This window comes from Urtica dioica, chromosome 6, assembly GCF_054948205.1.
Source record: "Urtica dioica subsp. dioica isolate 48M chromosome 6, U.dioica_male_clone48M_v1_H2, whole genome shotgun sequence".
In the NCBI taxonomy this organism is placed as follows: Eukaryota; Viridiplantae; Streptophyta; class Magnoliopsida; order Rosales; family Urticaceae; genus Urtica; species Urtica dioica.
This window is the reverse complement of record NC_142761.1, coordinates 34,969,986-34,982,987: the sequence shown is the minus strand read 5'-3', so window position 1 is coordinate 34,982,987 and position 13,002 is coordinate 34,969,986. Positions and strand designations below refer to the sequence as shown.

At 38.8% G+C, this 13,002-nt stretch overlaps 1 protein-coding gene and 1 long non-coding RNA gene across 2 annotated transcripts; one reads left to right on the top strand and one right to left on the bottom strand.

Annotated features, from left to right (window-relative positions):
* Positions 1-4,193: 4,193 nt before the first annotated feature.
* LOC149393785 (uncharacterized) lies at positions 4,194-5,702 on the bottom strand. Its single transcript, XR_016299649.1, has 2 exons — positions 5,420-5,702; positions 4,194-4,425 (listed from the first exon to the last, which is right to left on the bottom strand). It is a non-coding gene; the product is annotated as an uncharacterized LOC149393785 (long non-coding RNA).
* A 2,732-nt stretch (positions 5,703-8,434) lies between these two features.
* Positions 8,435-9,195, top strand: LOC149393784 (uncharacterized). Its single transcript, XM_089618441.1, has one exon. The coding sequence runs from the start codon at positions 8,489-8,491 to the stop codon at positions 8,846-8,848; it is 360 nt and encodes a 119-aa protein (XP_089474567.1). The 5' UTR covers positions 8,435-8,488; the 3' UTR covers positions 8,849-9,195.
* The last annotated feature ends 3,807 nt before the right edge of the window (positions 9,196-13,002 follow it).

Genomic DNA, 13,002 nt, shown 5'->3' with positions numbered 1-13,002 from the left:
ATGTTTGGCTACCAACCTAGCCATGTAGATTTTAAGAGTATCATCATTATGATACTTCTTTTGGAACACCCACTTACACCCAATAGTTCTCGACTCTTTGGGTAGATCAACAATCTCCCAAGTGTGGTTTGACATAATAAAATTCATTTAATCTTGGATAGCATCCTTCCAAAAGGCAGATTCGGGAGAAGCTACGACTTCCTTATAAGTCGTAGGATAGTCTTCAACGAGAAGAACTAAAGGAATCTTTCGAGAAAAACTATCTCTATTTCCCTCTACTAGGTAGAAGGAACTAAGTTGAGAATCTATTTAGTCGGGTTCTTGATCCTTAGTCTTACATACTCTCTTGCTTATCCAAAGTTCGGGTTGTTCTACAACAACCCCAGCAGAACTCTCTTGTCGAGGTTCTTCACTAGTGAAATTTTGAGATTTCTTGTCTTTCGATAGAAGGTTCTCAAATAATTCCACATCTCGGGATTCTCTTATGAAATTAGGCTCTAAATTGATGTCTATATGCCTTGGTATTGATAGCATAGCCAACAAAAGCACTTCGTATCCCTCGAGGACCCAACTTGTTTCTTTTAGGATCCATATTTTTGTAGTAAGCTAGGCACCCCCACACTTTTAAATACGCAATATCCGGATTTTTTCATTTTCATACATCGTATGGAGATATATACTTGGGTTTTCTTTAAAGGAATCAGGTTTAAAATATGACATGCAGAAAGTAAAGCTTCCCTCGACACTCTAATCCAGAATGGATTAACATAGCATTTATCATCTCTTGAAGTTTCCTATTTTTACGTTCGGCTAAACCATTTTGTTGTGGTGCACTAGAAAAAATAAAGGCATCCGGTGCGACGTACATGTGGTGCAGAACATTCATGAACAATACAATTTTCTTCGCAAACCGCATTAAAATAACTAAGAAAATATTATCCACCCCTATCACTTCTAATGACTTTAATATTAATTCCTAATTGATTTTCTACTTCTGCCTTATACACTTTAAAAGTATTAAAAGCCTTGTCTTTATGTTTCAACCAATAAACTCAAGTAAATCTAGAACAATAATCAATAAAGATAATAAAGTACCTATTTCCCCCATAGGTTAGCATGCCATTAAATTCACATATGTCCAAGTGTATAACATCTAGCAAGTTTCTCTCTACACTATAATAAAGTTTTTTTTATAACCATTTTAGATTTCACACCAATTTCACATTTATTGAAGTTATCAAATTTGGATGAAATTAAATCACATTTAATTAATCTTTTCATATGGCTAATTCCAATATGTGGAAATAAAATCAAGCATATAAGTAGAAGGGAAATTTCATTAATGACATTGTCAGTGATAGAAAGTTTGACCATTCCTTCATTAGAATAGCTCTTGCCAACAAATATACCGTTACGGGTCGAAATAAGATTGCGATTGATACACAGACTTGATCCTTGGTTTTCTTTAGAGATCATCACTAATATGATTCCTACTCATTTTCGGGACATGTAGTACATTGGTCAAAGTGACCTTCTTTCGGTAGGTGAAGTTGAGATCCACGTTTCTGATGTCGATGACCTTAGAGCGATGCTCATTTCTCATCTTAACTTCATGTCCACTGTTGACTTCATAATAGGTATTGAAGGCAGCTCTACCATCGGTAACGTGGATGGTAGCACAAGTTTCTTACAACCACCCTTGAACCTTACCCTCGACCGCCATGAGTTCGCTCACCGTAGCGACTATATCTCAATCGACGATAGTAGCGTAAACTTTTCTTTTCACCTGTTTTGTGGTGTCCACAATCTCAAGCATAATGATGGGGTTTGCAACACACGTAACATCCCCTTTAGCCCCCTTGGACGCAGACTTGTTGGAACCAGAAGAGCTTCCTTTATCATCCCACTTTCTTTTGCCTTTCGCGCTTACTGCGTTGGCCTTGGAAGTTGCGTCATTGGTCATTTTCTCTCTCATCCCCGATTCCTTCGTGCTTCAAAGATGTTTATGGATTTTCTCCAAAGAGAAGTCCTCGGTGTTGTGAAAAAGTTTCTTCCGATAACGCCTTTCCATGAAGTAGGCAACTTTGCAATAATTGCGTCCACTTGAAAAGTCTACGAAACATCTATCTTCACGACCCTTAATTTGCTGACAATAACTTGCAATTCATGCACTTGAGCAAGAATAGGTTTAGCATCAAATATTTTGAAATAAAAATAACTTGAGATTAGGAACTTTTGGTACCCTTCCTCCGCTTTGAACTTGTACTCGAGCATCTTTCATATCTCCTTCGCAGATGGATTGTCGGTGTAGAGACCATAAAGACACAACATCTCGTCCTCTTGACTCTTCTTCCGGTCCGCATTGAGTTCTAAAAAATCTTTGTCCGTCGGCTTCGGGATAGGCTCCAACGTCGGGTCCAACATATAGAAGATCTTCATGGCACTGAGGAAGAACCACATCTTTCCTTGCTAGCGGGGGAAGATAGCTCCGTCAAATCGGTCCAACTTGATGAAGTCCTGATTCATTACTTTAAGGCTTGAAACAGACGAATTAGTCGCCATCGCATAAATAACTATATGATTGTTGGGCAATTCTTTGAAGTTGAAGACGCCAGGGCTTAAATCACGCATGAGCTACGCTTTGCTTATAGTATATATTACACCTCAAAAATATCTTGAACGCCTCAAACAAGAATAGCACAAGATACGACAAGTTTTAATTCGGGTTACACCAAGACGCAGTGATATCCGAACGTAGGCAAGAACAATTTATGGATTTAGAGAGAGAGAGAGAGAGAGAGAGAGAGAGAGAGAGAGAGTGATGAATTCCAAAAACCTAGCGTAGTTTATTTAGGACTTCGTCCCTGTTCGTGCATGGTAACAACAAACAGTCGTACTTGTATGTTTGAACGATAGTTATAGTTGCAATTGACACGACCGTGGGCCAAATGTCTGTTCGTTTTCAATTGAAAAAACTGTTTGTTCAAACAGATACTAAAAAATAACCACCATGCAGAGGACGCGATCATTGGTAAGACAACCATCACGGCGCGAGAGAGCCTGCGAACTGCGCCGTTTCACCGGACTCGCCACGATGCCTACATGGTTTCATGCTTAATTGCCTAAATGCACCTACAAAAAGAGCCACTAAAGCTTCTACGCTTGAGCCCGATATCGATGCTGACGTCGCGCTTGTTTGCACAAGCAATGCGCGAGAAAGTGACCAGTGACACTTTCTAAGCTCCATAGCATTTAATAATGATTATTAATCGGAACATATATAAGGAGCTCAATTCCTTCATATTTGTTCTATGTGGGATTCTTTCCCACACATACATCTCTCATCCACAACACACTATTTCGTCTTTTATTAAAAGAAAAATCTTTTAAGGGTCTAGTGCCTATCTAGCCATATGAAATGTTAGAAATTTTGAAATAGCCAGCTTTCGTTAATTTTTTGTAAATAGCCACGTAAATCTATTTACGCTATCAAAATAATAAGAAACACAGAGTAAATTTCTAGTAAATACAACTATTTACGAAATATTTACAATAATTTTTGGCTATTTACGAAAAATTTACAAAACGTTGGCTAAAACACAAATGATTATGTTTACGTGGCTTATATCGTTAATTTTTTTTTATCTTTTAATGATTAGCTTTTTCTAACACGTCAGTCATGCCCGGGCGACACTTACAACCATGACCCATGATGGACGCAGTAAGAAATGTCCCTTGCTAGCCAAGGGGAACAATCTCTCTATAAAGACCAATCCTCCCCAGAATGTTATGGTAAGGTCGTACAATATCGTATAAACAATGATATATAATGTACAAATTACTTCATGATATATATAAAAGGGTTTATAGTATAGAAACGGTGATGATTATGCACGGCTATTTTAATTTATACAATTTTAGTTTATAAAAGATGTGAAAATGGTTACTTGAACACTTAATTTATAGAGTATATATATACAATGTGATATAAATAAAAAAAAATTAGCAGGCTGCCCGTATTAAGTATATACATTATAAACCCATAACTAACGCGAGACAACTTGCTGGCAATCTCATGTGAGGGGGCGTGGGTTCTAGGGGTGAAATCGGTTCGGTTCGGTTCGTGTCACGACCCGCGAGCTTCAGCTCGCCCACGAGCCGCGACCGATCAACTCCAATATCATACATATTAAACAATAGATCATAATACTTTTATATATATTAAAATAGTTTGCGAAAATCCGGGGAAATTTTTCGCTTTTATAACTTAGAGTCTTATAGCGACTCCTATACAAATACATTCCGGAATGTTTTAACAAAAGATACTAACCCCCGGTTAAGAAACCCCATAGCCCATAGGTCAAGGCAATACGCGCTCGGTCTCGGTCTTCGATCTCGTTTTCCGCTTACAAGCTTTTCCCTTATCTACATTACCAAGGGTCATAAAGCTATGAGTCGATTGACTCAGTAAGCGGGAGTCTAACCTATGAAAGAAAACATCTAATGCAGAGCCATGTGACGTGCAAATAATCACATAAGAATGCAGGATGCCATTGCCGCTAATTCTATAGCATGCATAATGTGTGATCACATCCTAGCTTACACTTGTCACTCCGCAAGGTCATACATTTCTTTGTTCTAACCTCCGGAATGGCAAGAGACCAACTTCAGGCTTCGAGCAGCCGCCTTCCGCTGGCCTAGAGTTTTCGTTTTGTCTGGGATCCACTAGTGGTACCATTTCCTTTTCATTATGACGTCAGCGCACTGGGCTCTTGACGGCAATGAGCTCGCGAATCGCGACCTTCACCCATTCCGCCGTACGGTGCCTGCATCAGCTACCGTCGAGTCTCCAGTCCCGCAATGAGCTCGCGAATCGCTACCTTCACCCATTGCGTAAAGAGTACTCTGCGCACGGATTTTTAAATCCGCTTCATACAAGTCAGTTACTTGTAGGTACCACCGAAAACGTTTTTAATCTTTGGGTACTCTAGCGTATAGAGTACACAACTAAGCGTATACAGGAGAGCGTCTCGGGTTAAATCCTGAAAAAATTATTGTTTCCCTTTCATGCTCGTTAAGTATTTTAGATTGAAGACTCAGGACGTGACTCCTGGTACTTCTACCCTCGGTTCGAATCCGAGAGTCCAACCTGCTCTCCTGTCACCTCAGATCTAGCCAAAGTCTATGGTTAGCAGAGGGATCTAACTACAACAAGGTCGCAACGTGGCTGGTTCAAGTTAGCGTTTGAACCTATGGGTAAAAACCCAACTAAAATTTTCCATAAAGAGTGGCCGAAGCCTTAATCTTCAGTGTTTGTGTCTTTTAAAGCTTTTCCTACTCTTTATTATTATTAACACGTAAATGCACGTAAACAGGATTATTCCCTTGGTAAGTAGTTGACTTATGTCTCCAGGCTTACCTGGAACAACTCGACAGAAAGTTCGACAACTTCCAGCGATGTCTTGCTTTTCACGTTCTCCGGAATACTTGACACTTGTCGAAACGTCAAAGGAAGAGTTAATCGAGTTTTAACATCAATAACACTTTCCTCGAAACTTCAAATTCCTGATTCGTTGCCTTTGACTCTGTTGGTTCCCGCTCGTCCGTCTAATTCTGTAATCCCTTTCGCGGAATCCGATAACTAGTCAAATTCATGATTCCAAGCTCACATAAATTTCCGAAATCAAAACTAAATTCCTCGAGACAATTCAACAACCCGGGAAACACTCTATTCAAAATCCGGACCCAAGCAAGTCACACAACCAAACAATTCCGGAGACACAACGAGCAATCCTACAACCAAACGAGCGCAAACACTCGTATCCATATTCAAACACAAGGCACATCATATTCTCATCGATACCAAACATACACAAACAATTGCACAATCTCGACTCAAGTCCCCGATTCAAACACAATAAAAATTTGCACATAATCGGACTGGTTTGAACAGCGACTGAAAAATGCATCATAAATCGAGCTATACCACTCGAAATCCAACGATTCCAGTTTAAGAACGTAACTAACTTCCGTACCTTTCTAACGATATATTATAAGCCTACATATGACCAGAATAGCTATCTCAAAAACAGCCCGCAATATTGGGTCGCTGTTCTGGAATTCAGCAGTTCACAGCTTTGAATACCAGATTTCAAAAATTCATAACTCTTTCAATACTCTACAGATTATTACGTTCTTGGTCATTTTAGAAAGCTCATAACGTCTACTATCCAGGAAAAATATCAACAAAAATAATCTCAGAACACATTAGACTGTCTACGTCCGTTTCTACAGGCTGTGCAAAGCAGTAAAAACCAACAATCCCAAACCAACTCCAAAATCAAACCAATCCAAGAAATTCGTTTTCAATCACCAAATTCATCTCATAATCATCACCAATCAAGCTCAATTAACAATCAAAACCAACCAAAAACTCAGATTTCATCTCGGATCAAAAACCCCCAATTTTTTACTCTATGAACCCTAGAATCAAATCAAACCAAGGAGATGAAATCCTCACCTCAACCCGTGATATAAGCTTCCCCGGTGAGTCACCACGCCTTCCCCGGCGTTCTTTCTTGCTCCGGCGTCGACGTGGCTCTTTCTTCACCAAGAAGAAGAAGAGAAGAACGCAGAAGAAAAAGGAAAGAAGAAAGAGGAAAAAAGGGGTACGTGGCCGAATGGGAGAGGAGAAAAGAAGAGGATAAGATCGTCCCGTGGCAGCACTCCATTGGGCCACCTATCTCCTGAAATAACCCCTCTTAAATCTTTTTCTTTCACTCTCGTCCTTCACTTTGTTGCACTTAAGTCCTTTCCAATTAAATCCTCTCAGACTCGTCCTTAAAAAAAATATTGAAAAATAACCGAGAATTTCTTATTAATTCCCGTCATCTTAAATATATTTAAGGGACTTCGGAATTTATTTTCACTCTTGAGATTTCAAATCTCCGAGTGTGTTCCGAATAATTTTATTCGAAAAATAATATCGAGATTAGTCGAATATCCTTACCCCGAAATTCCATCATCCTTAAATATATTTATTATTATTATTTTTCTTTCAAGATATTTAAAAATTAAGGACGCCTCATGTGCAACAAAAATTTGATTCAAAATAAACTCGTTTATTTTATTCAAATTCTTAACTCGATCGTTACAAAAGTTCGTATATTATAGTTCGGTTTTGGACCAATTTGAAAATCGAAACCGAATTTTTGGTTTTGAAAATTTTGGACCAATGACCAAACCGAATTGGTCCAAAATCGAAAATCGGTTAACCAGTTTTGTAAAACCGATAACCGGTTTTATAACCGTTTTAAAACTGATTAACCAGTTCTGAAACCGATTAACCGAAAAAATCGGTTAACCGATTTCAAAATCGGATGACCAAATTTAAATCGGTTATCCGGTTCAAATCGATTATCCGGTTAAAATCGGTTATCCGGTTTTAAAACTGGTTATCCGGTTTCAAAACTGGATAAAAAAAATCGGTTATCCGGTTTCAAAACTGGATTAAAAAAAATCGGTTAAATAACCTATAACCAAATTTTTAGATATTCAAAACCGATAACCGAACCAAATATTCGGTTTGTTGATGTGACACCGAATTTCGGTTCCGGATCGGTTCGGTTATCGATTTAACCAATTTTCGGTGAATTTTGTACACCGCTAGTGGATTCAAACCTTAGATATATATTTTAAAAATATTCCGTGTAGGTAAGAATGGATTTGACTATAGAACAGTGCTAAGCTTTGCGTGCGTGTGTCCTTTTTTTTTCTCACTCGTAAAACAGAAAAGTGTAATGATAACATACCCTCTTTTTTTTTAAAATTTTTTTTAAAGATGGTTAACAAATTTTCAAACACCATTTACGTTATTTGATAATCAATTATGTAGATTCATATTTAAAATAAATTCAATTATTCGTTTCTTGAATTAAAACCACAATAAATAAAATAAAAATCAATCTGGCTCAGTTAATTAAAAAGCCACCCACAGAGCTTAATTATTTACTGCTCAGCAATTTAATACAAATGCCAAATCTACCAGCTACATATCATAAAAGAAGACCGGACTTGCATGTATACACGAGTCTCGAACCCAATCGGTTATGTTCTGCAACTTCATAAGAGCGACGACCTTCATCAACACTACATTAATTTCATCATAGGGAGCTTTCAATCCTTAAATATTTATCTATTTTTCTCAACCGATTCCCACCTAACTCTTTGCTTCAAAATTCAATGAATTTCTCTTATCGAGATTGTAAGAGAAAAGAAAACAAAGCCGGACACCACTTATTTCATCCAACATTCAATTAACAGACACGTTAAGCAAATTTATTATTCTCCAACAATTAACCACCGATTAGAAAAAAATACCTCCTATAAAACCCCTCCCAATCCATGGAAACCCTTCTCAAGCCTTCCAAAAGTACTTTCCTACATCTTACAGTCACAAACTAAACTCACACAAACGCAATAAACACTCATGGACATGACTAGGGTTTCAGTCCTTGTGCTCGTTGTCTCTGCATGCATTTTACATGCAAGCTTTGCACGTAATGTCCCAACAACCACCACCACCGCCGCCGTCACCGCCGACCAACCAGCCACTGCAACTTCTGGTGGAACCACTGTGTTGAACGCAGCCGCGCCGAGCCCGGCGGGGGGTCTCGGAGACAAGAAAAACTTTATCTACGGTGGAGTGGGCGGCTTTGCTGGGGTCGGAGGTGTTGGCGGAATAGGATTGTTGCCCTTCGGAGGCATCGGAAAGGTCGGAGGAATCGGTGGCGTTGCAGGAATGGGAGGTGGTCTCGGCGGGCTCGGAGGCGGAATCATGCATCCGTGATCACGTCATCATTATATGAGTAGTGTGATCATGATTTTGAGGTCTTATTAGTACAAGTTATTTAGGGGAATTATCATTATTATAATTATTATGACGTAACTAGTGCTTGCATGCATGCATGCATGCTTAATTAGGGTTTGTTGGCGTACCTTGTTAGCTTTTTTCGATTCGGTTTTTAATTTCTATGTGACGTGTTGTATGTTTAAAACGATGTTATGTCGTATGTTTCTTTTGAATAATGGTTTTTATTTTGCTAGCGTAATTAATGACCTCCAGTTGTATTTTGTATCAGGTGTGTATGAGTACCTAGTTGTTCCATGAAGTTAAATTTAGCAGCACCTAGTTGTTCCATGAAGTTAAATTTATTTTCCTTGTTATCTTATATACAATTATATACTCTCAAGGATGCATTTTATTTTTGGTTATTCTATGATAACATAGAATGCGATAAAAAGTTGTAACATGCATGATGCGTATTAAAATGTGTTAGAACTGCAACAAAATCATATTAAATTGAGCTGCAGATAGATTAGAAGCATTTGACTACTTATGAGCACAATATTTGAGGCATTTTGCATACCTACTAATTAGTTTTACTACAAAATAATGATGGAGTCAAATCAATTTTACTACAGTATATTGATTAAAATATGGGAAACTAAAGTCATATTTTATCGTGTACGTAGATTACCCTACCCTTTGTACTTGTCGAATTTATAAGCCCAAATACATATTCATTCTCATGATTAAGTTAATATGAAATCTCTAATTTTCTCTCTAAACTACAACCAAAGCCTCTGATTTTCATCCTTGGAATTCCTTGTTTGATTGAAGAAGTATATACGTCATCCACAACTTTCACGGATCAAAATTGAATTTTCCGGCCGAGATTTTTGTCCGTATTGTTGGTATTCCCCTTAGATTAGTATTTTTTTTCATTTGCATGTTGGTTTGTTAGGCTGTTCAATAATTTTGAATTTTTTTGGGTATTTGTGTTTCTTGTTTTTCGGATTTCCGATTTGGAGTTTCATTCATTTGGGTATTTCAAATTCGGGAGTTTCTATCTTAGAAGATTTTGGAGTTGGTTCTTTGGATTTCTTAGGGGGTTTTGTGTTTATCACCATGACATGTACCGATAATTCTCTTCGGTCGATAGATATTCAATTGGATGGTAAAAATTATTCCTATTAGATCTATGAATTTAATAATTTATTGGTAGCGTTCTCATCAAACCCTGTCTGGTCTACCAAGTACTTCTCAATTTTTTTACTCTTTGACGTTCGTCTTCTACAACGTTGTTAGGAACACTACATTGACGGTGCCTCCGTTGTCTATGAAGATTCTAGTTATCTCGTAGTATGATACATCCAAGGTTCGAACGAGAGAGACATCGTGTGGATTTTCCATATCCCACGCTTTGTTCTCCTTGAACATTATTTATTCATCGTGTTTGCCTGGGTGACCCTTACGGGCTCTCTAAAGTTGAATCCCAATAACTCGTTGAGAGCGAATTTTTCCGTTACGAGACCCTTTACTATATGAAATTATTCGATGTTATGACCGTAATACTCGTAATACTCGTGATGGTCGCAATATACACACAATAACCAATAAAAATATAGAACAAATATACATACTTTTTAGCTTCACAATTCTAAAAAAGACGACTCTCATCAAGTCTGTAGATCAAGGGATACCATCCCACTGGCGACCTTTTGGCTACCTGCTAAATCCTTACGAATCGCTATTGAGAAAGCTATGCATATGTTTTGGTGGACTAAGGAGACAAACGGAAACCGATATCTTGCTCTTGTGGCATGGGAGAGCATTTGTCAACTTAAGTCAAGTAGCGGGCTTGATTTTAGAAGGTTGGTCAAATTCTATAGAGCTTTACTTTTAAAGTTGGTTTTATATATCACTAGGACAAATAGGGTTTATAACGTTGAACAATTTTTTGTTGAGACTAGTCGCATCCAAAAATCGCGTCCAAAACTATCATAGAACTTCACAATAAAATGGTTTTTTTTTAAGTTGATTTTTTTTCACTTTTGGATGCGACATGTCGCATCTAAAATTCTGAATGGGTATTAGATGTGATAATGTAGCATTCAAAAGTCAAAATTTTTCAGCGGCGGTGTATCTCCCTCTTTATCTTTGTTTCCTTCATTTATTATATTAGGTCGTGATTTTTTTTCGTTCTTTTAAACTTCTCCTTTCTTCTCCTCTCTCTCTCTCTCTCTCTCTCTCTCTCTCTCTCTCTCTCTCTCTCTCTCTCTCTCTCGCACTCTCTTCTTCTTCTCGATTCTTTTTCTCTTCTCTCCTCGTTTGATTCTCCTCCGTGTCGTGTCGCTATTTCCTCCAATTCCGATTCATTTCTCTCTCTCGGTTTCGTGAGCATTTGAAATTTTTTTTTCCAATTGTTTATAAAATTTCTTTATTTCTAAAGCATACAATGTTTAGCTGTAGTGTTTTCCCTTTGGACTTTGCCATATTTCCCAACTCTTCCTTCTTGGTCTCTAAATTTCAAACCCTCTTGCTTTCTGTGCCCTAAAACCCTCCACCAATCCATGATTTCTTCTTCTTATTCTTCTTCTTCTTCTTCTTCTTCTTCTTCTTCTTCTTCTTCTTCTCCAGCGCTTTCATATTCTATATCACCTCGTCAAGTCTAATTCGCTCCACTTGCTTCATACTTCTGTGTGTGTTCATAATTCTCTACGGACCAAAGGATGCGACTTCTGTCGCATCCAAACGAATTTTGGATGAGATAAAAGTCACATCCAAAGAACCGATTTTTCCTAGTGTATTCTCACCAAACCGGACTCATTATGGGTCCAGATTCTATGAGCCAGGTATTGTATAGAGACGGAGTTCCTTTGGTTCGAGGAGAAGTCCGAAGATTCTGCCTGGTGGGATATTTTGCAGGGTCTCATAACTTCATCGAAGAGCACTATAGATGACTGATTAGGGATGGGCTAGACACAAAATTATTCTAGATCAATTGTTTAAGAATGGTGAAGCGATCTGGAGCTAGGCTCATGGGACAGAACATGTGGGAAAACTGTTATATCCTACACAATAGTGGGACCCTAGATATATTACACAAAGATGTGGGAATAAAGCCGTTGAGGTTCAAGGAGCACATGTCCTGCCTAGACCTTAGAAGGATAGGTAGATTTGGGAAAAGACAAAGTCGGAGATTTTCAATATCAAATCTGCGTACATGGAGCTCATTGGAGCTTCCTTCTATCTTAATGGCGACGGACTCGACCTACCCTCATTTGCTCTGCCATTAATCGTAGATGTCGAAAATCCCATTTCCTATGAAAAGAGGGAAGAGCCTCCACCGGAAATTCCATCTGCCCCTACCGTACTCCAGGTCGTTCGAGCTTTTCCTGGGAGTATGGCCCCTCCCAAATGGCCCGGTACGAGTCCTGAACGGCTCGCTCCTTTCTGGACGGCAAAGCGAAGATAAGCGATAAGTTAGATGACCTTGAGATGTGGTTAGGAGGCCGCTCGTCGGACCTGATAGGTGGTGGTATCACACCCTTCTCAAAAGAACCGTACGGTTCTCATACTTTGAACATATTAACTAACCGGGGTGACAAAACCGAGGCATCGAAGATGCTCCTTGGACGAGCACAGAGTCAAGTAGAACCGGGCCCTAAGAACAGAATTGTTGCGAAGAATTGTTGTGGCCGATCGAAAGAAATAGTTTTTCGACTGCTACACATGACTGTATTGTAATTCGAAAATGAATAGGATGTGCACGATCTGTGGCCGGTGGAGGAAAATGTTTTTTGCCAGTGCGAGCTAGCGGTATGACTAGGTTTGTAGAGGCTTTTTGAAGAACCTAGGATCAAGATGCTCCCGGGGATGGGGCTGGGATTCTAACTAAACTATTTCATGCTAATGAGTGAGTTTGGACGTGATATGGCGTAACATAAAAGGTACTTGTTAGCTTCGATTTTTATCCTTATCAAGCAAGTGCAACAAAAGATCTGCGACATCCAAGAGAGCAGGCTTATGTAAGGAATGCAACACCAACAAGCCAACTGGGCATGCATGGCACCCTCTGCCGAAGGGAATTATCAAGATTAACTATGATGGCAAGCTTAACGGTGCTCGCGCATTGGTGGGGTTGTGGTAAGAAACTG

Excerpts from the sequence above, each read along its gene's own strand:
- LOC149393784 (XM_089618441.1), top strand. The coding sequence starts at position 8,489 with ATGGACATGACTAGGGTTTCAGTCCTTGTGCTCGTTGTCTCTGCATGC.